At 38.1% G+C, this 26795-nt stretch overlaps 1 protein-coding gene across 1 annotated transcript in view; it reads left to right on the plus strand.

The window, feature by feature from the left end:
- Positions 1-26795, plus strand: part of LOC129269684 (uncharacterized) — a 134466-nt gene that overhangs the window by 19028 nt on the left and 88643 nt on the right. The window contains exons 12-25 of the mRNA XM_064105224.1: positions 111-371; positions 1430-1696; positions 3329-3583; positions 4174-4425; positions 11153-11404; positions 11669-11929; positions 12821-13105; positions 14323-14468; positions 15421-15580; positions 17754-17876; positions 18593-18700; positions 19358-19471; positions 23880-23996; positions 25342-25458. Of these exons, the coding sequence (XP_063961294.1) occupies positions 111-371; positions 1430-1696; positions 3329-3583; positions 4174-4425; positions 11153-11404; positions 11669-11929; positions 12821-13105; positions 14323-14468; positions 15421-15580; positions 17754-17876; positions 18593-18700; positions 19358-19471; positions 23880-23996; positions 25342-25458 (2718 nt within the window). The remainder of the gene's footprint in view (positions 1-110; positions 372-1429; positions 1697-3328; positions 3584-4173; positions 4426-11152; positions 11405-11668; positions 11930-12820; positions 13106-14322; positions 14469-15420; positions 15581-17753; positions 17877-18592; positions 18701-19357; positions 19472-23879; positions 23997-25341; positions 25459-26795) is intronic.

Raw genomic sequence — 26795 nt, forward strand, 5'->3', positions numbered from 1 at the left:
CAGGGCCCGCTGGGAGAACAGTTTTCGGAACTGAAGTGGCTACCCTGAGTAAATATGCCTTTATTATTATTATTTAAAAAAATAGTCCTTAAATATTGCTGTTGCTATAGGTATTGACTCTTCACTTACTGTGGGTGCTGTTACACCAAACACCGTAGACATCAGCTGGACACCTGTCCCTGGTACCAATATCTATCAGATAATATACACTGGACCAGACGGGCAACAGCAACAGGGGCAGGTTCTTCATCCCGCCACTGATTTCACCCTTACTGGACTTACTCCTGCATCTCAGTATGACATCACTGTAAGGGCATTTAACACTGATACTGGACAACAGACAGATATTGGCACTGCTACTGCAACTACAGGTACACATTCACCTATTGGTCTCAATGAAAAAAAAATACTTAAAAGTTTATTGTTTTTTGGGGGGTTAATTGGGCATTTATTGATTTTGCAAAAAGCATTAGCATGAGGGTGCATGTGTGTCAGGGTGGGTGTGTATGTGTGTGTAAGATTGGGTCAGTGTGTGTGATTGAGAGTTGTATGCTGCTTGATAATTTCATGATACAGCTATAAATTAGAATGGAAGTATCAATACAGATTGTTGTTGTATGGCATTCTATGAGGGCAAGTGCAAAGTTTCAGTAACAAAATTGACAGGAAGCCATCAATCTCAAAGAAGAGGGTTGTCAGAGGGATTTCCTAGGCCCCCTGGGGGGGGGGGGGCACTTATATTGACGAGAGGATACCATGCGCGACCAAAAAAACATGTAAAAAGGATGTCTTTTTCAAGATAGGGCATGTTACGTACGTAATGTAATAAGGGTGTCAAAAACACTGAAATAATGAAAAAAGGGTATCTATTTTGCGAGGAAATTTACATGTTTAGGGTCAAATTTGCGAGGGTATAAAGAAGCAAGACTAAAATGTTTTATAAAGGATGTACTTTTTGCCCCAGGAGACAACACTACGTGTTTAGAGTACGATTTGCGCGAGTTGGGCTGTACTAAACCCAATGATAGGTAAAGGTAAAACAGACGACCGACGTCCGTGTTTGAAATATCCCTGTACTTGTTTAGGGGTACGATTCAGGAAATACTTGCCAATAGTATCGTTTTGTTTCCAATACTTGTTAAGGGTAGGGTTTTACACGCCAATACCTGTTAAGGGGTGCATTTTCAGAATATGGAAAATACGTGTTTAGGGTGCTTTTTGAGATCTCATGGTCGCGCATGGTATCCACTCGTGAAGGGAAGTAGACCCCCGTGCCTAGGCCTCTCTGATAGTTCTTTGTAGATTTCTTTCTCTTCAGAAAATATGTCGATCATCAAGGTCATATATAAAACTACATTTTACTCTTTGCTCTACATTGTAGAGTTTAGTTGGATGGAGACTTATTTTTATCTTGCAATGTTTTTACCAGGTTTGGATACGATAGTAACATTGGATTCAGTTACAGACAACACGGTTACACTTTCCTGGACGGCAATAGATGGTAGTACTTTCTACCAAGTTTTATATAGGCCTACTGGCACGACTCAACCGGAACAACAAATATTAGTTCCTAATGGACCACAAAACAGCCAAACCACACTAACTGGACTCACACCAGCTACAACGTATGATATTCGAGTTGTGGCGTTCCCGGGAGGTGGACCATTGGAAGTTGGAAGCATCACGCCAACAACAGGTCCGTACCCACAATTTTTCTTCAATCACGACATCTGAAGGCTATGTCGATGGTTCTTAGTAGTGTTATGCAGCTCAAAATGGTACCAAAGTTTGAAACCACGTGTTTAAATATTTGATTGAGTATAAATTTATTTACAAAAATCCTTTTTCCTAAAGTACAGAAATAGTCCTGTTGGTTATTATGGCAATTTTTACAATTTTTATACAAATACATATTTATTTAAAACATCCTTCATATTTCAGTTTATAGTTATCAGTATGCCTTATATATGACATTCAATATTTTTCCAGTTACAAAAATTATGTTGAGCCAAAAGCAAATATTATTTATGTCGATGACTGAGGAGAATTAAAAACCTAATCAAAGTCTCACTTGATTGTCCAGTTATCTCAGGTCATTGACAATGCTATATGTGTCTCTCTCAACTTGCTCAGTCTTGATCAGAACGATGATCCATCTAACACTAGTCCAGGGGCTTGTCTTACAAAGAGTTGCTATTGGTCCAATCAACCACAACTATGAAAAACCAGCAACCGCAAGATCTAAAATGCATATGTCTGTTAAAAACGTTTTATGAATAGGTATATTCATGCATGCTTCATTGTCTTGACCTTCCAGTGAGCTTCTTTATGTTTCCATAGGGACATTGAGTAAATTTCCTCAATGAAAAATTATGACATTGGTGGATTTCCATAGTTGAGGTTGATCAGATCAATCACAGCTCTTTGTCAGATGGGACACAGGAGCTCATTTTCTTGGAAGATTTTTGCGTCCTTGAGAAATTTACCTGGCTACATGCCAGATCTTTTGGATTGACTACCATTTTCCAGCTAACCTTCTGAAACTTTTGATGACAAGTTGACGAGTGTGAGTGATAAGAGGCCAACTCCAGAGGGGGGGGGGGGCACTTCCATTGACGAGTGGAAACCATGTGTGAACATGGGGTTTCAAAAAGCACCCTAAACAAGTATTTTCCATATTCTGAAAATGCTCCCCTTAACAATGTGAAACCCTACCTTAACAAGTATTTTAAACAAAATGGTACCCTTGAAAAGCATTCCCTTGCTTTAATCCCCTAAACAAGCGCAGCGATAGTTTAACAGCCCCATCATTAGCAGCAATCCTTTTGTAGTACATGCACATTTCAGTTACATTTACATCAGAGAAACAAACACACAAACAGCTTATGAGCAGGTTTCCTGGGACCGCCCCATCTCTCACAGGACCTAAACTTCATTCTAAACTCCAACTTCATTCTGTTGGGGAGGGATGGGAAAGTCCGTTGGCTCTCTCTTCTCATAGGATACTCGATAGTTTCTGTAGTTTCGATGAGTGGTACCTTCAAGACTTTGCCGGAGAGTTTGATGAACACGCCATCTGTGTCATCTGCTTATCCCGTTTTTTATCATTTTTGAATTTTTAGAATTTAATTGTCTTCATTCTGATTTTCTCATTCCCTTTGATGACTCAATCGTGTTCTTTTTTTTTAACGTTATAAACCCTTTATTCATCGGGTGTTGAAAAGAAAAGAAAAAGGTTAGATTATCTCTTGAATGTTTAGGTCAATTCAAATCATTTTAATGAGCGCAGGTGAATGACAAATTAAAATAATATAAATTTAAATTGTAGGTATTCTGAATGAGGTTATTGTGGATTCGGTAACACCAAACACGATAGCTCTCCGCTGGACAAATTTGCCAGACAACATAAATTATGAGATAACCTACACTGCACCAGATGGAACACAACAAATGGTTTCCTCAGGCACTAGCCCCAACATCATCCTTACTGGACTTAGTCCTGCCACTCTGTATGACATCTCAGTACGTTCAACATCTAACCAAGGACAGCAATCAGCCATTGGTACCACTACCGCTACCACAGGTAAATATTCCCTAAATAATAGTTACTAAATCCAGAGGAAAAAAATCACAAAAAATGCATTCAAGAAGAAATTTCATCTGGTATGATTATTATGATTCATCCAATAGCAACACTATTGGCTCTCTGAAACACAATGGATGGTCCATCTGTCACATGACATCTACACATACGTAAATTACAGAGTTGCGGCGTTGCGGGAGTGGTAATCACTTTCATTGTATATAGCAAACCCCTATGTCCTTATTTGTGTACTGACATCCAAAACTCTGGCATCTGCAACTCTGTCACTGACGTCCTTATATATTGGTATCATGTGACTTTTCCAGCCAATCGAAGACATGTACTCTGCAATGCTCAGGGAACCCTGTTAGAGTATACAGCTTCTTTTTACGTTTGCTCATTCTCCTGAAGACAACGAGAACGCTTATTGAAATTTCGAGTTTAGGTGGTTCTTTTCAGGACCAACACATGCCCACTCAAGAAAACATGATTTACCGTGAAACTGCTGCCCCCTTTCTGCTTCACCATGGAAACCTTCAGAAGTTACAGATATGTATGCTAATGTATCTCGGTGATCTTGTTTTTTGCAGTTCCAACACAAGTTACAATAACTGAAACAACTCCCAATTCAATCAGTGCAAGTTGGACAGAGATAACAAATGCCTTGACATACCGCATAGACTTTGTCAGTGCTGATGGCCAACACACTGGATCTATCAATTCACCTGTACCCCCGGCAATTATTAATAGTCTACAACCAGGTACAACGTACACAATAACTGTTCTTGGTACTACAGTGGACGGACAGACCATTCCAATTGGTTCAGCTTCTGCTACAACAGGTTGGTATGTTTAGCTTGTCTTCATACTGGAGAAAGTTTGTAAACTGGGGGAGGGGGGTACTCAACCAAAAAAGTAGTAGGTATGTGCCACGGGCAAGACAAAAAAGGGGGCCTTGGAGTGGGTTTTTGTCTCACCTGCATAGCAGAGTGAGACTATAGGCGCCGCTTTTCCGACGGCGGCGGCGGCGGCGACGGCGGCGTCAACACCAAATCTTAACCTGAGGTTAAGTTTTTGAAATGACAGCATAACTTAGAAAGTATATGGACCTAGTTCATGAAACTTGGCCATAAGGTTAATCAAGTATTACTGAACATCCTGCCTGAGTTTCATGTCACATGACCAAGGTCAAAGGTCATTTAGGGTCAATGAACTTAGACCATGTTGGGGGAATCAACATCAAAATCTTAACCTAAGGTTAAGTTTTTGAAATGTCATCATAACTTAGAAAATATATGGACCTAGTTCATGAAACTTATACATAAGGTTAATCAAGTATCACTGAACATCCTGCATGAGTTTCACGTCACATGACCAAGGTCAAAGGTCATTTAGGGTCAATGAACTTTGGCCGAATTGGGGGTATCTGTTGAATTACCATCATAACTTTGAAAGTTTATGGATCTGATTCATGAAACTTGGACATAATAGTAATCAAGTATTACTGAACATCCTGTGCAAGTTTCAGGTCACATGATCAAGGTCAAAGGTCATTTAGGGTCAATGAACTTTGGCCAAATTGGGGTATTTGTTGAATTACAGCCATAAATTTGAAAGTGTGTTGGTCTAGTTCATAAAACTTGGACATAATAGTAATCAAGTATCACTGAACATCCTGTGCAAGTTTCAGGTCACATGATCAAGGTCAAAGGTCATGTAAGGTCAAAGAACTTTGGCCACGTTGGGGGTATTTGTTGAATTGCCATCATATCTCTATAAGTGTATTGGTCTAGTTCATAAAACGTGGAAATAAGAGTAACCAAGTATCACTGAACATCTTGTGCGAGTTATAGTAGTTTTCAAAATCAGCACTGCTGCTATATTGAATCGCGTGATGCAGGTGAGACGGCCAGAGGCATTCCACTTGTTTGTAAAAAGGAGGGTCCTCGGAAGGGCTTCGGAACTACTAATGTTTGTGAAAATGAGGGCCCTTGGAACGGGTCGCCTGCGTGTGAGTGCGTATGCATTTCTATGGAACGTGCATGCAGCTAGCCCGGCGGCACGGGCGCTGGGTGCGCTAGCGCAAAGGAAATGGTCAGACAGCGCTCTGTGGCTGCTTTTCACTAAAATTGCGGCTCATTGTAGCAGATCAATGCGGCCGTAATGGCGTAACGGAAAATATGCGAAGCTTTGCATAGGAGCAGATTTCTTTCTATGCTATGCTTTGGAGTGGATTTCTTTGTTCTTTTTCTCATTGAGACAAAAAAGCTCTGCCTTGGAACAGAAATTTGAGTGTAAAAATGGGGGTCCCCTCCGCGGCATATACCCAATATGCGTTATATATTGTGGAGCGTCGTGGCCCTGTGGATTAGTCTCCTGTCTTTGAAACAGAGGGTCGTGGGTTCGAATCCCAGCCATGTCATAATTTCCTTCGGCAAGAAATTTATCCACATTGTGCCGTACTCGACCCAGGTGAGGTGAATGGATACCCGGTAGGATTTATTCCTTGAACGCTTTAGCGCCTATTAATATTGCGGCTCAGCTACGGCCGGGGTCATCATCATCATCATCACGGGTACATAGCAACAGAACAAAAGTTCCATGATCCTGTGGTCGGGTGCAGATGCGACATTGACTAGTTTAGAGCAGCCTTAAATTTGTCAAGGGATTGCATTGATGTAATGACTAAGGGAAGGTCGTTCCAGTCCCGTATGGTTCTGGGCAGGAATGAGTACAGGTGCCTATCAGTTCTGGATTCGATGATGTTGTAGGCATCTGGTGAGAAGCGTTGACTTGGACGGCTAGAGTTTCTAAGGTGGAGTTTGGTTGACGTTACTGGAGATTCCCCCTTATGAATTAAGTAGAACTGACTCAATCTGGCATTGTGTTGTCTGTCAACAAGACTTTCCCACTCTAATTGTTTTAACATCTTAGAAACACTGGACTTATGACTGTAGTCGTTGATCACAAAACGAGTGGCTCTTCTCTGAACTTTATCTAACATATGGATGTATTTAGCCTGGTAGGGATCAGTAACAGCAGATGCATACTCCAGGTTTGGATGAACAAGAACTTTGTAAGCTTTCCCTTTGGTATCAGAGCTGCACTGATGGATATTTCTTTGAAGGATACCAAGAATCTTATTTGCTTTGCTGACTACTCGCTGATAGTGTGATTTCCAAGTAAGATCAGCAGAAATCATTACTCCAAGGTAGGTATGCTCATGAACTCGATCCAGAGTTTCTCCGATCATGGTGTACTTATGAAAGAGTTTCGATCTCATCAGACCCAGGGACATGATATTACACTTCTTAGGATTAAAGGTCATATGCCACTTAGAGGCCCATCGACAAACAACGTCAAGATCCTTTTGAAGCCTGAAACAATCTTGAACACTAGAGACGGTGGTGTATAAGATGCAATCGTCCGCAAACAGTCGTACATTGCACTGAAGCTCTTCTACAATGTTGTTGATGTAGATTAAGAATAACAGCGGGCATAATACAGTCCCTTGTGGGACCCCGGATATTACTGGGTGCCATTTTGTGGTTACCCCATTAATTATAACACGTTGTCGCTGGGTCAAGGACATATTAATCCAGTTCAAAACTTTATTTCTGATGCCATAATGGTGTAATTCTTATTTAAGCCTTTCGTGAGGCACGCAGTCGAAGGCTTTGGTGAAGTCCAAAATTGCAGCATCGATTTGTTGCGAGTTGTCAATTCCTTCCGTCCAATCATTGACAACCTGAATCAATTGAGTGACACATGAATGTCTCTTCCGAAAAACCATGTTGCAACGGGGTCAAGATTTTATGCTTATCAAGGTGTTTGCTGATCTGATAGTGAAGTATATGTTCCAAAAGCTTACACATAATTGATGTGAAGGAAACAGTACGGTAGATTTCAGGATTTTCTCTAGATCCCTTCTTGAAGATTGATGTTATGTTTGCCAAGAACCAGTCGTCTGGGAGAATCCCTGTGTCCAGGGATTGTTGGAACAATGATGTCAGAACGGGAGCCAATTCTGCTGCTGATTCTTTCAAAATCCTGGCAGTGATCTCGTCAGGACCAGCAGCTTTACTAGTTTTTGAGAAGCTTCAGAACACCTTCTTGTCTAATCTCGATGTCATCCATAGCGGGAAATTTACTTAGCGTGAACGGGATGCAGTCATCCTTCTCAATTGTAAAGACGGAGTTAAAATGATTAGCAAGTGCTACAGCCTTTTTGGAATCTGTAATTAAAAGTTTAGAGTCCTTTTTCAGAGTTGGTATGGATGAAATATCCAGTCTTTTACCTCGGATGTTCTTCCAGAAGGGTCGCTGATCTTTCTTCAGGTCATAAATGCTACTCTTGATATATTTGGACTCTGCCTTCTTGATGACTTTCTTGACATTTCGCCATACTTCCCAGTCATTAGACAGTAGAGTTTTCTTGGCTTTCTTCTGAAGTTTGTTGCGTCTTTTGATCAGTTTCTTAATGGTTTTAGTTACCCATGGAAGACTATTCGATTGCCGTGACATTTTGCATGGGATATTTTTATCTCTGGACCTAAGCACAGCATCTTTGAAACTGTTATAGATTTCCGAAACAGATTTCTGAGTTGAATTTTGAGCGAAGTGTTGCTCTTTAAACTGACTCATATCTTTACACATTTGATCGAAGTCACCTTTGTGAGTCACGTAAACTTTATGTCTTGGTTTCTTGAGAAGCTTGGGTTTTGACACAACAGAAGTTACAACTACATCATGGTCACTAAGGCCTGCCCTGACTATGCACCTCTGGACCTTGCAGGGTAAGTTGGTTAATACGAGATCCAGGATGTTGGCCGTTGTCTCGGTGACTCTGGTGGGCTCCTTGGTCATCTGCGTAAGATGAAATTCATCACAGACTGACAACAGATGCCTTCCAAGGTGGCCTCCAGCCGTAGGTGGATCAGTAGACCAATTAATCTCTGGACAATTAAAATCTCCAGTTAACACAATAAAAGGCATGTACTTTTGGTAGATTTTACCTAATGACTCTTCAAGCTATGACCAATACTCAATAAGTTGGCTAGGTGCTCTATAGAAATTTCCAATGTACAGTGGTTTCGCATCTTGTAAATGGATGCATATCCATATTATTTCACAGTCGGTATCCATTTCTGGGCAATGAGTACTAACAAGATTTGATTTAACAGCTGTGATAATCCCACCACCTCCACGTTTCCTATCCTTCTGATACACATTGAAATGTGTAGGGAACAGTTCGTATGAGGACACATTTTCATCAATTTTAGATTCTGTTACACAAACAATGTCAGCCTCATGTTCGTCTATGAGAGCATGAAAAGCAGCAACTTTATTACTCAGCCCTTCCGCATTAATTGTCAAAATTTTAACATCACATTTCCCAATGCACTTAGTTTGAAATCGAATTCCAGTTTGCTTATCTGCCTGTTCATTCTTCCCTATACCAAGATTGGGCATTACCATTGGTGAATTGATGCGAGATGGAGATTGAGTGTTTCCATTTGGTAGTAAGTTTAAATCTATACTCATGTCAGACAGATCGGGTGAGTCGCTATTTTCAGGGTTTACAGTATCATTCTCAAAAAATGAATCTTTAAATCTTAGTACATCACAGCTGGGACAATACCATTCAAACTCTCCGAGACCAATGTAGTGATTATACAGCTGATAATCCTGACCTTTCGTTTGAGGACGCGCACGCTTATTTACGACGGTAGTTGATTTTGGAAGAGACTTTTTGGGCCCGTCATCATGGTCGTAAAACTCTGTCCTGCAATGCAAATTGTGTGACATGAGATTTTTTTTTCCGTTTCGCATCTGCAACGGAAACATTCAATATGCGTTTCGTGTGCAAAATTCTGGTTGCTACTATGGTAACAGCGATATATCCGATTGAGGACGACTTTCAAAAGCCACATTTGACTCCTCCTAGAGCTCGAGAGGCCGCCCGGGAGGCCCACTTCCATTGATTAGTGGATACCAGGAGCGACTACGCGTAAAAGGGGACAGAGTGGGCAAGTACGTTACATATAGGCCTATGTAACGTTATAAGGGTGTCAAAACGATGTTTAAAATGCTGAAAAAAGGGATATATATCCAATACTTGTAGGGTTTCACAAGCCAAATACTTGTTAAGAGATGCATTTTCATAATCTGGAAAAGAATTGCTTCCTTTGTTTAGGGTACTTTTCGAAACCCCATGGTCGTGCCAGGTATCCACTCATCAATGGAAGTGGTCCCCCTGGAATTCGCCGGAATTCGAATCTAATCCCCATTTCTGGGGAAAGTCAAACATAATGCCCATTACATCGTGTGCTAGAGGCATATCGTTTGTGTAGAAGGAGTAAACAATAGAACAAAAGAAACCCGTACAGTTCAAACGTATTGCATATGCTGTGTACAGAAATGGTTTCGGCTAAAGAGGTTGATCTGACCCATGAAATCAATTGCCAGTGATCCACCAATAATCCACATTAAATGCAATATCGATTCAATGGACTGTAATGATCTATATCTAAGCCTTCATTCAGTAAGTTTTTCCTCACTTAATATGTACTCGATTGGTTTGAAAAACCACTTTCTTATCCATGTTATAATCTTTTTAGGTCCTGCATTTCGAATACCTCCAGCCATTAGTCGTTATATACATGTATGTATGGTGCGGGTGTCGCGGGAAAGGATTTTGCACACGAAAAGCAGATCTGTCGGGCCTGTAACGCCCCTGTAACACAAAGCTTAGAATTGATTGTAGAGCAGTTTTCTACGTTTGATTCTATTGACTATAATGTACAATCAATCTTAAAAATCAAGTGTATGATTAAGCGTTAACTTTTGTGTAAGGGGACCCAAATATTAGCGTCCGTGAGGATTGCGAAAGGTCCCAAATATACCAAGTACTAAGTAATAATATACCAAGTATCAAAGCGCAGTTGAGTATATGCACATAGTAACTGCACTATATAAATGGACATATCATTATTATATACTGAGTCCCCCCCGTGATTGTAAACAGCTCTTTAAAAAATATTTAGACCTTCCTGTATTTGCAGTACCTCTTTGATTAATCGTGTTATTGATATCTGTATTCCTTGGCCGCATCACATTAAATATATTTTTTTAAATTTCAATTCAAGTTATTTTTCTATCTGCGTTAAATGAACATATAATAAAATACTTGAGGAAGAATGAATACATAACATCAAAGACATGTAAGGTTACAAGAAAAAAAGCATTGAGAGGGAAGCAGCCAAGAAGGACAAAATTTCCTTGAAATAATTCTGACCCAAATTAATTTAAAAAGAAGAACTATTGACAATATCAATAATTGGTATAATGGTATAATATAATCAATGGTTTAATTAAAATTATATATACAAAATATTTACAAACAGGTTTATTGATCATTAAGACATTTCTTAAGCTATGTTTGAAAATATCAAATGAACAAGATGTTTTCAAATTAACCGGCAAAGAATTTCAAAAGAAAATAGATTTACATGAAAGGCAAGTTCTTATTTTAGGAAATATTTTACAAGTCCTTATCTGTTATTCCAGGTATTGGCACTTCAGTTAATTTGGGCCCCGTTACATCAAGCACAATCGCCCTGGACTGGACCCCTATCCCCGATACCAATACTTATCAGGTAATTTACACTGGACCAGATGGGCAAGCGCTGCAGGATTTTCCGACCACCCCTGACACCATCCTTACTGGACTAAATCCTGTATCTCAGTATGACATCACAGTGAGGGCTATTACTAATGGTGGACAACTGGTAGATGTTGGCACTACAACTGCCACTACAGGTGCACTTTTCATTTATATCTGCATGAATTCTTGATGTAACCCAACTGTATATATCTGCATGTAATTTGATGAATTTGATTAAATTAGAAATATGAAATATATACAAAGTTCATATTAATTGGCTACTTGCTCACCCCCCCCCCTGTAGAAGCCTGGTCTGAAAAGCCCAATTAAGATAGAGTAAGCGTAATTTTTTTTCTGAAGGTCATGGTTTTCAGCTCAAGATTAAAAGAAATAGCCCTTAAATATTGCTGTTGCTATAGGTATTGACACTTCAGTTACTGTGGGTGCTGTTACACCAAACACCATAGACATCACCTGGACACCTGTCCCTGGTACCAATATCTATCAGATAATATATACTGGACCAGACGGGCAACAGCAACTGGGGCAGGTTTTTCATCCCACCACTGATTTCACCCTTACTGGTCTTACTCCTGCATCTCAGTATGACATCACTGTAAGGGCATTTAACACTGATACTGGACAACAGACAGATATTGGCACTGCGACTGCAACTACAGGTACACATAATATCTTACAGTTTCATGCCCTGGTCCCAATGATAAAAAAATAAATCCTTAGTTTAATTTTTTTTTAATTAGGCAATTATTGATTTTGCAAAAGCATTAGGTTTCAGCATTATATACAAATATGTTACATGTATACATATGATATATATATATGTATGTATATGTATTTAAGAAAGAATGTACACATGAGAAATGGCTAATTCAGCGAAAAAAAAACCCACATATGATTTACGAAAATCCATATTATACGTGCTTATTTTCTGATAGATTATTTCCTCTCAAATAATTTATCATTTTTATATGGTATAGGATTCCACTTGGATGGTCAGAAGTAATTCTGTGTTGTGATGTGAAATATTGTGTTTGTACTGAAGAGAAGCATAAATGCAATAAAGTCAAGAGTACATGTTGCTATCTTTTTAAATGTTATATTTATGTCTAAAGATTACCAATCTTGAATCATCTGATCAGTGCAAAGTTGAGGGACACTGATGGACTAACTTGGCAAAGTACTGACTCACCCTGCTCCCCAAGTTGATCTACATGTTTACAAAGAGTTGCGATTGCTCTGATTGATCGCAACTATGCAAAGCCAGCAACGTTAACATCTAAAATACATGTTCTAAATTTTTCTAGGAATGATGTATATTCCTATATTCAGTGTTTTCTTGACAATTCAGTATGCTTTTCTCTGTTTCCAAAGGACATTGAGCAATTTCCAATGAAACTTTTTTGAGATTGATGGATTTCCATATACTTGAGATTAATCAGATCAATCATAACTCTTTGTAAGACGGGGCCCTGGTTATAATTTGAGATGTTTTGGATTTATTTTTTCTGTAATGAATAACTAGAGGTTATGCACATTGCCTTCTCTCACAGACACACTGCTGAATCTGGTTGCCAGTGCTCAAAACATCCAAACGACAAGCTTCGACATCATGTGGGAAGACAGACCCGAATTCACCTACACTAGCTACATTGCGACAGTCAGTGAAGTAGGTGGTACCTTTTCAGTACAACTTCCAGCCACGGCAAATCGTGATGGTAGAGATATAGTAGTCAATGCTGTGGGCCTTACACCCGGCACAGAATATGATGTCAACATTCAAGGTGTGACCAGTACTGGAGTGCGTGAGGATCAAGTCAATTTCAACGTTTTCACAAGTAAGATGATCGCTTGACAGTTTTAAGCCTTTTCATACACTTTTTTTTAAATAGATAATAGCCGTTGATGAATAGGCCTCAATGATAAGTTCACAGTTGAACACATCTGTAGGTGAAACGAGCTACCAATAATGAATTGCCTCCAAAACAGCTCTAAATACAGTCATAAGAAGGTCATAGGGTGGAAAAAATGCTACAATTTTTTTGGAAAAAAAAAACGTTTTATAGGGATTTAAGAGTTATTTTCCAGGTTGAAATATACATTACATCAAACCATTGTTAGAGAGACACCTCTTCTCTGATTGAAAAAGCGGTCGTATACCCCCCCTCCTGTTACATAATCCTTGTTAGAGGATCCAAGCTATTTCATTTCCAAGCTCTATCACTCCTGCATGGCCAGGTTAATCCCACTTATCTAACTTTCACCTCTGCAGGCAAGCCTGAGTGTTGAGCCAGGGTTTGATGATAAACAGCAGCTGTGATCTTACACAAGAGCAGCTTTGTCTGTAGTCGGCCCTTCAGAATGAATTTATTGTATTTGATATTTAATCAAGTTTTCAAAGGCATATTGTATTTTGAAATAAATAAATAAATAATGATATAGGATTTGTATAGCACACATATCCACCTTGGTGCTCAAGGTGCTCCTATATTACCCCGGCTAAGCTAGTCTACCAATTCTGGTGCGCACAGCTTTTTGAGGAATTACCTCCTGCCAGTATCCATTTACCTCAGCTGGGTCGAGTGCAGCACAGTGTGGATAAATTTCTTGCTGAAGGAAAACACACCATGGCTAGGATTCAAACCCACAACCCTCTGTTTGAAAGGTGAGAGTCAGAACCACTTGACCATGATGCGTCCAATGAAATCCAATGTTGATTTGTTGATTTTGCATTGTGGAAGCCAATTAAACCGTCACCAGAATTATACCCCCATTTGCTGTCCATATCCCTATACTCAACATGTATGCCTTCATGTAATGAGTGGTGATCATGGGAGGGGGGGGGGGGTACTGGGGTACCCCTCGAGTTTCAAATTTTGTACTGCAGCCTATGGGAGAGGGTCGTCTGCCCCCCCCCCCGCAGAATTAACATCTTACAAAATCGCTTTGTGTGCTTCTCACTTCCACTTTATCAATATGAAACGTATCTTTGAATGCGTCACCCTATGAGCCCTAGATGCTTTGATAGTAATGTCTATACCTCATATGACCACAGGACCAAATCCGCCTATCGATGGTCGCTTCACCGAGATAAATGGAATGACAGTACTACTTGAGTGGAATCCACCTGCTGATGGGAGAATAGATGGGTATGTAGTGATACATGGTGCAGAAACCCAGGATCCAACTACTTTGACCCAGGTAAGGGCACTCACATGGACGTTGAATAAAACTGCTTTCAACAGCTTGTCATTTGTTACAGATCTTATGCACTATCCTACATTTTGACCTCATATTGTCTGATATAGCTCACTTACTCATGTGATTTTATTCTTTAACATTTGAAGAAAAATAAATTCTTTATCAATAAATCATTGAATCTTGATAGTTAAAGTTAAATTTCCTATAGCCTAAATCAACTATTGACAAAAAAGTACACTTTGTATTCAGGTGTGTGTTAACTTTAACCCTTTGAATCCTGCATTATTAACACATTTTGACCATATTCACAAATTCACAAACTTCCATGATTCAAGCCCCAAACAGCATCCCCCCCATGCTGTTACCCAGCCCGGCCCGACTGAAGTAGTTTAGCTTCTTGTAGACCTAGTCTACAGATATCAGTATCATCTATAGTGTCTATTTTAGGCTCAAAATCACTGCTTTGACTCAAATAAGATGTATCATTAACTTCCCCATAGTCAGCAGGTGACTTGCCATGTATAATGCCACACACGCCTCCGCAGTTACTGTAGAGTAGTATATTTCTGTCATTTTTATGCTAAAACTTTGCAAAATCAGTACCAATCTTGACATAAATTTTCTACTGAATATCTCTCCATATACTAGAAAGAGGACATTATCTTTAAAAGATCACCTGACATTTAGATCCCATGTTTTTCAAGTCACATGGCTTTGAGTGTTTGCAAGTTCACCGTGAGGCTGGAATCCGGCCTTTTGGGTTCAAAGGGTTAAATGATGGGAATATAAATGAGAATCTGATTTGACACCCAAGTACAAGTTGTGTGTCAAAGTCATTCATAATTTCCAAACAGCATTATGAAACATCACCTGGTTAATGAGATAAACAAATCATTTGCAGGTCAGATAGGATTCATAAAGATTTTTTCTAATTACATGTACATTCCAACAGGCTATTATCCCAGTTGGTCAGACGGCATACGCCATCTCAGGACTCAGTCCTATCATACCCTCTACCATAGGACTGGTATCATATCGGAATTCAACTGATACATTTAGTGATTTTGCCGAGCTACTTCAGCAACAAAATTCTAACTTGGAAATAAATAGAGGTGAGTCCCAAGATACCGAGCCGTTCTTTTTTCCCCAATTACCTTTATTCAAGGTAGTTACAATCTACCATTTATATAATAATCAAATTCAGTTTCTCTTCTTCATTTTGATACCAAATGTGATCTGAATAGTTTATGTATAGATGATGAAGAAGAGTTTGAAAATTCAGCATTAACACAGAGTTGCGCGTTAGAATCGGTTGAGATTTAAGAATGCAATGACTTTGAATAATAAAGAGATGTATACTTTGTATACTTTGCTAAGTTTCTTTTGATTATCTCTAAATGAGAGTGGATTTTGATTCACATGTGAGTTTCTGCAAAATTTATTTTTGACATGCCTCAGAATTTGTTGTTATATATAGTATTCTGCAATGCATGAACAATGCACTGAGTATTAGGTCTCAAATTCAAAGATGAGATTTCATTCTTGCTATTTAATGTTTAATTTATGATCAAAACATATTTAATTATTGTGATATCTAGCTTAAACATGTAAAGATAGGTTTCCTTTTTGTTGGATACGCTGTATACAGTTATAAAAGCTTGCTTTTATCTAGGTCTCATCTTATTTCTCTGACTCAAATTAAGTCTTAAATATTTGTAGACTGATTGTCCTTCTGTCTTACTGTATACTTCTCACTCATTTCCAATTTCATATTGTGCAATATTTGAAGTGTTTTTGTCTCACCTGCATAGCAGAGTGAGACTATAGGCGCCGCTTTTCCGACGGCGGCGGCGACGGCGGCGGCGACGGCGGCGGCGGCGGCGTCAACACCAAATCTTAACCTGAGGTTAAGTTTTTGAAATGACAGCATAACTTAGAAAGTATATGGACCTAGTTCATGAAACTTGGCCATAAGGTTAATCAAGTATTACTGAACATCCTGTTTGAGTTTCATGTCACATGACCAAGGTCAAAGGTCATTTAGGGTCAATGAACTTAGACCATGTTGGGGGAATCAACATCAAAATCTTAACCTAAGGTTAAGTTTTTGAAATGTCATCATAACTTAGAAAATATATGGACCTAGTTCATGAAACTTATACATAAGGTTAATCAAGTATCACTGAACATCCTGCATGAGTTTCACGTCACATGACCAAGATCAAAGGTCATTTAGGGTCAATGAACTTTGGCCGAATTGGGGGTATCTGTTGAATTACCATCATAACTTTGAAAGTTTATGGATCTGATTCATGAAACTTGGACATAATAGTAATCAAGTATTACTGAACATCCTGTGCAAGTTTCAGGTCACATGATCAAGGTCAAAGGTCATTTAGGGTCAATGAACTTTGGCCAAATTGGGGTATTTGTTGAATTACAGCCATAAATTTGAAAGTGTGTTGGTCTAGTTCATAAAACTTGGACATAAGAGTAATCAAGTATCACTGAACATCCTGTGCGAGTTTCAGGTCACATGATCAAGGTCAAAGGTCATGTAAGGTCAAAGAACTTTGGCCACGTTGGGGGTATTTGTTGAATTGCCATCATATCTCTATAAGTGTATTGGTCTAGTTCATAAAACGTGGAAATACGAGTAACCAAGTATCACTGAACATCTTGTGCGAGTTATAGTAGTTTTCAAAATCAGCACTGCTGCTATATTGAATCGCGTGATGCAGGTGAGACGGCCAGAGGCATTCCACTTGTTTGTTTATTTTTGTTTGTAAAACAAATGTCATATGATAGATATAATTTTTTTTTTTTGAATGAAGAATACTATTGCTCCCCATAAATTTCCTATTCGTTTGTGCATTCCTGAAATTGGCCTTGGTGCATGTGTCCCATGTCTTTCTAGATACACTGCTATTTCTACCAATATCAGATTATAACCTTTTTAAAGATTCTTCCTACAGGTGATAACCAATGAGCAGGTAGACCATGTAGGAATGATGGACAGTGTGTTGGTGTATCAGAAAGCATATTCTGATGTGGTTGCATCAGTGGTGTCTTTCTAGATATGCCACTGTTGTTACCAACAACTGACTTACTTTTTCCATTCTTCTTACAGATGATAACCAATGCGCAAGTAGACCATGTAGGAATGATGGACAGTGTTTTGGTGTATCAGAAAGCATATTCTGATGTGAATGCTTCAGTGGTGTCTTTCTAGATATGCCACTATTGCTACCAACAACTGATTTACTTTTTCCATTCTTCTTACAGGTGATAACCAATGCGCAAGTAGACCATGTAGGAATGATGGACAGTGTTTTGGTGTGTCAGGAGGCAGTTTCAGATGTGAATGCATCAATGGTTTCAGCGGTACTACCTGCGAAGTAAACACGGGTAATAATAATAATCTTATTCTCAAATTCATATGTGTGAAAGTAGGGAGTGAATTCAAATGAAATACATTTTCTTTGATATGGAGAAAGCATTGTCCCTATTCTCTTTGCCCTCATTCGTTAAACTGGCATTTAAAGAAAACTGAAAATGATGGATTGCACTTTTTTATAGTGGTTTTGTGGTAGGCTAAACATGCAGTTATACATAGGTCATGAGAATAATTGAACAGGCAACTCAGTAAGTAAAAATGATTTAGAGTGATATTCGATGATTGAAGATTCAAATTCTTACTTTTAGCAAGTATATTAACACAGAGTTTGTTACTTATCAAAATTTGATTAAGGGTTTTAGGAAATTCATTTCCAATTTGTTGAAACCTCTGCTTGAAATGGCAGGGAGGAAGCGGAGTACCTCATTACCAACTAACCCGTTAAGCATAAATTTGAGCATAACTTAGGAAGGGCTTTATGAAAGTAAAATTAACGCTTGACGTAGCGTAAAATTTACCAATTGACCTTGTAGAGGCGAATAGCAGGGAATGTCTCACAAAGACTTGAATTTAACCTAGAGTTATTCTTAATCCTGATGTGCATCTCCTTTTTTATACTTTATACTTTTTATACTGCTTGCAATTGGGAATTTAGATGTCACATTTAACTCTTGGTGAAACAATGCTCTGATAATAATTAATATTCTTGATGTTCATTCCCTTCTAGATGAATGTAGCAGCACACCTTGTCTAAATGGAGGGACCTGTACTGATCTCCAAAATGGTTATATCTGTCGTTGCCTTGCTGGAATAACTGGCACAAACTGTGAGATAAGTATGTAAACATGAATATTTTTTTTCCGATTGTTGCTTAAAGTGTGAGTTGTAATGTAGTATATTTCTATGATTCCTGTTGGATGTAGTTTGATTGATGCTGAGAAAGCTGTTTACTGTAGGGATTATATTATAAGTATGAAGATCAAGAGGCTATCGTGAAGGCTGAATCTGGCGTCAATATTCATATACTTGTATTATATACACTGTATAAGCTTAATAACAGTAATGCTGACATCGTGAAGGCTGAATCTGGCGTCAATATTCATATACTTGTATTATATACACTGTATAAGCCTAATAACAGTAATGCTGACATCGAGGCTTATTTGGCAAACTTTAATAATTTATATCATTTTATTTAGTTATTTTTAATTAGAAACTAGTGATGAGTACTGGGTTAAGACACTGGATTGAAATCATTGGGTACAGCTTCTGGAATATGGATCCATCAAATAGTTCTTTAAATACATGTTATTGAATATCAATTTAAAATCAAATCATTTTAGAAAATTCAATTATGGTTTAAGCATGAACAATGCAATTCACCAAGACCCAAAGAATTATGAAATATTTCAAGCATACTCGTCTTTTATGTGTAACTAGCTCTCAATATTCATTTGTGATTTCCCTATCCGGACTGTTTCTTCATTCTTAGGACCCCAGCCTTGCGCCAACAATCCTTGTTTAAATGGTGCGACCTGTGTGGAAGTATTGACAACCTTTACATGCTCTTGTCTTGCTGGCTTTACTGGCACGTTGTGTGAAACAGGTAAGTCATACATGTTTACACTACTCCTCCAGAGTAATCATGGAGTAGGGGTATAACTACTAAAAAAAATTACCAAAATTGCAATGCTTGAACAGCCCTACATTCAAATGTTATGACAATGACCATGATTTGCGATTTGAAACCTTCCTTTCCTCGTCAAATAAACCAGTGGCAGTCTGGGGCGGTATTCTGATGTCATTTTATCTTTAAAATATTTTATTTTATCTCTTAAAATGAAATTGGTATTCTTAGATGACATTTTATCTCTCAGATAAAATTTAAAATTTCATCTTGCGTATAAATTTTATCTTGCGTATTTATGATGATACGCAACAGAGCAGTGGCTGCGTAGACATACCCATCGCGTATCTGGCCATTGCAACGCGGGTGATGTGCTTGCGCCCAAGTTACTTTGAAGAAAAAATAAAATAAACTTAAAAGAGGGTAGGGGCTATTTTATCTCCGCGACGTTCATTTCGCCAATATTTCTAGGTTAATTAACTCCAAATGTTGGCATGAAAATTAAGAAAAATTATATATTCATTGAGAACAACACCTTAAAGTTATTCCTGTACAATCAGGAAGCATTTCATCAGACTTTTCTTGACTAATATTGTCTTTAAAATGATGCTTGAAAAGATGCGATATAGACTTCGAAAAAAAGATGAGAGTATTGTCATTTTTGTCTCGCCTGCATAGCAGAGCGAGACTATAGGCGCCGCTTTTCCGACAGCGACGGCGGCGGCGTCAACATCAAATCTTAACCTAAGGTTAAGTTTTTGAAATGACATCATAACTTAGAAAGTATATGGACCTAGTTCGTGAAACTTGGGCATAAGGTTAATCAAGTATTAGTGAACATCTTGCTCGAGTTTCAGGTCACATGACCAAGATCAAAGGTCATTTAGGGTCAATGAACTTTGGTCAAGTTGGGGGTATTTGTTGAATTACTATCATAACTTTGAAAATTTATGGATCAAGTTCATGAAACTTGGACATAAGGTTAATCAAGTATTAGTGAATATCCTTCCTGAGTTTCAGGTCACATGATCAAGGTCAATGGTCATTTAGGGTCAATGAACTTTGGCCAAGTTGGGGGTATTTGTTGAATTACCTTCATAACTTTCAAAATTTATGGATCTAGTTCATGAAACTTGGACATTAGGTTAATCAAGTACCACTGAATATCCTGTGCGAGTTTCAGGTCACATGACCATGGTCAATGGTCATTTAAGGTCAATGAACTTTGGCCGTGTTGGGGGTCTTACCATCCTAACTCTGAAGGTTTATGGATCTAGTTCATAAAACTTGGACATAAGAGTAATCGAGTATCACTGAACATCCTGTACGAATTTCAGGTCACATGACCATGGTCAAAGGTCATTTAAGGTCAATGAACTTTGGCCGTGTTGGGGGTATTTGTTGAATTACCATTCTAACTCTGAAGTTTATGGATCTATTTCATAAAACTAGGGATATAAGAGTAATCAAGTATCACTGAACATCCCCTGTGAGTTTCAGGTCACAAAACCAAGGTCAAAGGTCAGTTAAGGTCAATAAACTTAGGCCATGTTGGGGTAATTGTTGAATTGCCATCATAACTTTGAAAGTTTATGGATAGAGTGAATGAAATGTGGACATGGGTGTAGCAGAGCTTCCAAGTCTCCCGGATCCTGCGGGAGAATACTGGATTGCAATCCAATCTCCCGTTCTCCCGACCCCATGCCAAAATCTCCCGGATAATCAGGATTTTTAGCTGTTAAATTGTAAAATTCATACAAACGACTGTTTAACGAGTCTAGCATGTTCAACTCCCTAAAACCCACGTGGAACCTCCTTATCACATTTTCATTTTACCCAGTAACTTCTACCAGTTTTTGTATAATCGTACATTGATTTCCCATGTAAATGAAGATAATTTTACTGAACGACTGGTGAAGTAGTCTAACAAGCCATTTATTTCCGGGTTCTGCAATGTGTGATGAAAACTCTTCAGCGGTACTCCATGCACATGGCCCCCGATGCGCCCCGGCGCGGCGGGGCTCCAGCCGGCCGCGCTGCGCCAGGAAGCTCCGAGAAGGAAAGTTCACAAGCACTGCGAGGCATTTTTGTAAGCTTGCTTGCGCCTTATTCAAGCTGAAAATGTGGATCAACGATGGGATTAACAAGTGGATTACTTTTACACCTCGACTTTCAGTTTTAGGAATAATTTTATTGACAATCCTGAAGAATTAGAAGCAAAGTGGAGATTTTTTCGCCTACTTTCACTTGGGTTGATCGGATACAAACATTTTCTCTTTCGTGAGTGAGCTAGCCTGGCGCTGGCTGGCTGAGCTGTGCGAAGCACGCCCTGTCCCGATTCATCCACACTTCAATCGCATCGCCAGTGACCATGGAGATCATGGAGATGGAGTCATCCAAGACCAAGACGACAAAATACTTGTCGAAGTATAAAGATACTTTTCAAGCAGAATGGGACTGTGTGACAGTTTTCACAGGAATCCCTCGGAGACTTTAAACAGTCCACATATTTATAAGCTCATTTACCATGTTTACCACTACTGCAGCCCCTTCCCCCTCTGGCCAATTAAAGGTATTTTCATGTTGAATGCATTCTTTTATGAATTAATTAAAAAATCTACTGTATTGCCTGAAGTGTGTATTTAGTCAATGACAATTCATGAATTCTCTCTAATGTGCATTTCATCTATCGTAATTTTTTTGATGGTTTAGACAGCTGTCGGTTACTATCAAATGTTGTTTCTTAATGTGTTTTGCTACCCAAAACTCCCATCTGTGGGACAACGTTCCGCCGCTCCGTCACAAAATCATACCTCCGCGAAATCTACTGGATTCTATCTTTCCAATGTTGGCAAGTCTGGTGTAGTTGACAAGTCTTAAGTCACCGTTCAAATGTCATCTATGGTCAATGAACGTGGTATTATGTCATTATATGAATGGTGTTTTTGTGAATGATTATCTTACAATAGTTTTCAAAGTTAGCACTGCTGCTATATTAAATCGCGTAATGCAGGCGAGACTGCCAGAGGCGTTCCACTTGTTGTTAAAAATAAATCTCTGTAAAGACGCACAAGCGTATTGAAGTCAATAATTTGACGCAATCTCACTCCTTCGCCACACCTCCTAGCGGAATGGATTTCCATTGGTTCAGTGATATGAGAGAGCTATAAAAGCGCGTTTCTAATTGGATATTGATTAAAAAATAGGTGTGTCTTACAGAGATAAAATGAAGATAAAATTGTTTTCAGAATACCAATTCGGAGAGATTTTAGGGTATTTTATCTCACTGATTTTAACGGAGATAAAATATTTTATTTTATCTGAGATAAAATGGATCTCAGAATACCACCCCTGGACATAATGATTGATACCTGATGTGTTTTCTTATGATCATTAATGTCTTTATTTTGAATTTGTCTGACAGTAAGTAAGTTTGAGGCCCTATTTGTTTTATTGTTTGATAGTTCCTTACTTATTCCTATGGGGTGAGGATTCACAAAACTATGTGATTGTTGACTAACGAATGTAATGGAATTACATCTTGCTATCTCCGGAGAATAGAATATAATTGCGTTATCTGCCTGATTACTAGAAAATTTTAACGGTTTCAATTATATTCATATTTATATATAGCCGTGATGAGCAAAGTGTACCAGATCCTTTTGAGTTATATAACCAATGCAACGTGGTATAGTAGAGCTATATCGAAGAATAATTAAGGAGACCAGTACCAAGTTTGCTTCTGGTGAAGTCACTTGCTTGTATTCTGAAGTTGGGTTTGATTTTAATAAACTCTTGTCTAATGTAGTGATTAAACTATGGAAAGCCAATTGTGACAAATCTCTTACAGTAGTGGCTCAATTCACCAGCTCACTTGACTTTTGAATCATTCTTAATTGTCTAGGAAGGATAAATAAGATAGTTGTCATCACCATAGGAAAATTAGGAAAGAGCACAGTATTACAAAATACTGTGCTGTATTAACAAAAGAATTGTACATTGTAAACAACATTCTGACATATTTGACTTCCCATAATTTTAGCACAGGGTTAGACCATGTTCTAAGTTAAACCCAACTTTTATATACGGGCCAATAAGACTAAAGCTTAAGCACTGGTTATTAGTCTCCTGCACCATTCTTTGTTTATATTGATATCTTGATTTATATGAATATATGTATTTATATATAAATAAAATAACCTGTTATCATCCTTGACCAATCATAAGCTGACATTGTTTTGTTCAAACATTATGATTACCAAGATTATTTATTGCATTGTCATAATCCAATTGCATTGTTGGTGACTCCAAGATAGGGATTCTTAAACAATGAATGTAGAAATTGGTGAAATAAAAAATATATACATAATTCAAACTTACTTCACAGATATCGATGACTGCGCACCAATCAACCCCTGTCTCAATGGTGGCTTTTGTGTAGATGCAGTCAACAGTTTCATGTGTATATGCCAAACTGGTTTCTCGGGCACTAACTGTGAAATAGGTAATACAAAAATTTCATATATTTATAAATATAACCAAACTATTATTGGAAAGTATGAAACCATGAGGTTATTCATGGGAAATTTTAAAAGGTATTTCACATCACTGACAGTTCTTTTTCATAGAATGAAAAGTAATGGACTTATATTTTAAAAAAAATTAAATTTGTGTATTAATCAGTTGGATCAGTAGTAGTTGGCACTACAATTCAGATTTTTCTATCTTGGACAAAGACACAAAAAATGAATAATTTGTATTGGCATATAAGAAATAGGATCATTGGGATTGTTAATGTGTGTATGCATGGTTGCAGGTGTGGAAGGATGCACGCCATAATGCCCAGCTCCATTAACCCTAATACTCCTGGGGGGGGGGGGGGTTTGTCGGTACTTCCCTAATGCCTCATTATTAAAAAACAAAATTTCATGACATTTTTTCGGATCTTTTCCGCATATTTTGATACCGGCACCAATTTTATGGCAATTGCACCTACAGCGCAGGTGTCAGATTACGTTTACCGAACACGTTTACTGAAATTTCGCTATTTCTCTAAATGACTGTATGTTACCTTATATGGACAAAATCAGGAGCGTTTCCAATTTATGTAAATACTTTTTTAGTATCATCGTTTCAATTAGTGTAAATAATTACCACACACACCCAACCTCTCACACCCTCACCCACATTCACACCCTATACATAGGCATCTGAAAATGCTCGATAGAAAACAAGGAGATACGTAAGAAAATAGAAAAAACAACAAAAATACATAAGAAATGATTACCACAACCTTATTTCTTTCAAGAATTGATGAGGGAGTTATGAAAGACATTTGTACCAAAAATTGCTATTCCTGAGGCTTTAATTAGTGTGAAATACCAAAATCTATGATTTCTTGCATAAATTAGCATAAATTAATTACATGTGATTTAAAAACAGGACTTCCGTAAATCTAGCTATACAACTTTGTTAGATTACACAATTCTTGACCCTTTTGCAAAATTTTGAGGCAATCAGGCGACCCATGGAAGAGATCTTGGGGGGGGGGAGCATAATGGCCCCTCCCCTGTAATAACAAGCATTGAAATAACCCGGGAGTATTGGGTTAAGAGATTAGCCTTTCAAGGTACAATGCCCACATTTGAAAGCATTAAATTTGAATTACATAGAGATTATTTCAGTTTGGTTTCCTTTCGTTTGGCAGGGTAATGACTTGATATTGGGATAATATGTAAATGAATAAATAATGAATTAATGTCTGATAAAAATTGGAATGAGTGATTTACACAAATTTATAAAATGCATATATTTGATATGCATACATGTATTGATATCATACATTATAGATATAGATGAGTGCAATCCTGATCCATGTCAGAACGGTGTGTGTATTACAATTGGACCGGGATCCCCATCCACATGCATTTGTAATCAAGGCTTCACCGGGCAGAATTGTGAGACTGGTAAGCTTCATATGTTCTACTTTCTATTTGTTTTGTACAGAAGCAGTTCAAGCTTGTGAGAAAATAGTATCATGATAGCTTCAAAGTATCACATATTAAAATATACAGTATTCTTGATGAGTTTATCACACATTGAAAGTCAAAAGTAAGTATTGTCAACATAAGAATCGCAACAAGAGTGATCGCTCACTAAACTTTGTTCCACTATTGACTGAAAGTGAACACAAATGAGATCGGAATTTAAAAGGAAATCAAAACCCAAGGACAGAATTAGTTTTATTGGAGCAATTTAAAGGATATTCATCAAAATCTGTTATTAAATGATAATGATAATAATATGTTAAGCTTATATATCGCTTATATTAAAAGAAATCAATCTTTAAGTGCTTTTCATTAAACAGGTAGGTACAAATAATTATAACATAACATAAACATATATAAGTAGGTAAAGTACACAATATCCATGTTCAAAAAAAGTTTATTTCATTGTGAAGAGGTGACATTTAAGGCGATCTTGAATGATTCAACTGTGGTCTTAGTTCTGATGTGCAGTAGTAAAGCATTCCAAAGTGTTGGTGCAGTGAAGGCAAATGTCCCAGAACCATAGTACTTGGTACGTGCAGATGGGATCCGGAGGAGTAGGTGATTTTGTGAACGAAGGGTACGCGAATAGTGATACCATTGAAGTAGTTCTGGAATGTACGAAGGTGCAAGTCCAAGTAGAGCCTTGTAGGTGATGCGAAGTGTCTTGAATTACATTCGTTTATCAACCTGGGGTGTTATTCTGGAACACTCATAACTTTTGTCATAAATTTTGTTATTTCTCTCTGAGATGTGACAACGCTTTGATTGTCACAAATCGGTATTCTGAACATTGTCTTTTCCCTGTCATATCTCTAATTTCCCGCCCATCTCTTTGGAGGAAAACCAATTAAAATCACCGTTAGTTCCTAGTGGGAGCCCTTCTGGCCAACAGGATGGCCCGGCGGCACGTGGGGCGTATCCTCAATACAGTAGCTGGCATCACGTAACTGCTCATATATTGGTCTGCTTAATTACAAAGAGAGGCAGGTAGCTGTGAAGGATTTTAAGAAGAAAGATAGAAAAAAAGGAAAACATAGAAAAAGAGGAAGAATTGACATGTAGGGCCTAACTAATTGTAGCATGAAAAAATATTTTTGAAAATAGTCATGGATGATGAGTGAAACTAACACCACAATCTAATCTAAATAATACCATTGCATGCAGGGTATCGGGATATTTGGTATCTAAAAGATATGACAAAATTTATGACTGCTAGACCCTGTCATAACTTTTGTCATATCTTTTGCTTGTTT

The sequence above is a fragment of the Lytechinus pictus genome, chromosome 10 (genome assembly GCF_037042905.1).
Source record: "Lytechinus pictus isolate F3 Inbred chromosome 10, Lp3.0, whole genome shotgun sequence".
NCBI lineage: Eukaryota > Metazoa > Echinodermata > Echinoidea > Temnopleuroida > Toxopneustidae > Lytechinus > Lytechinus pictus.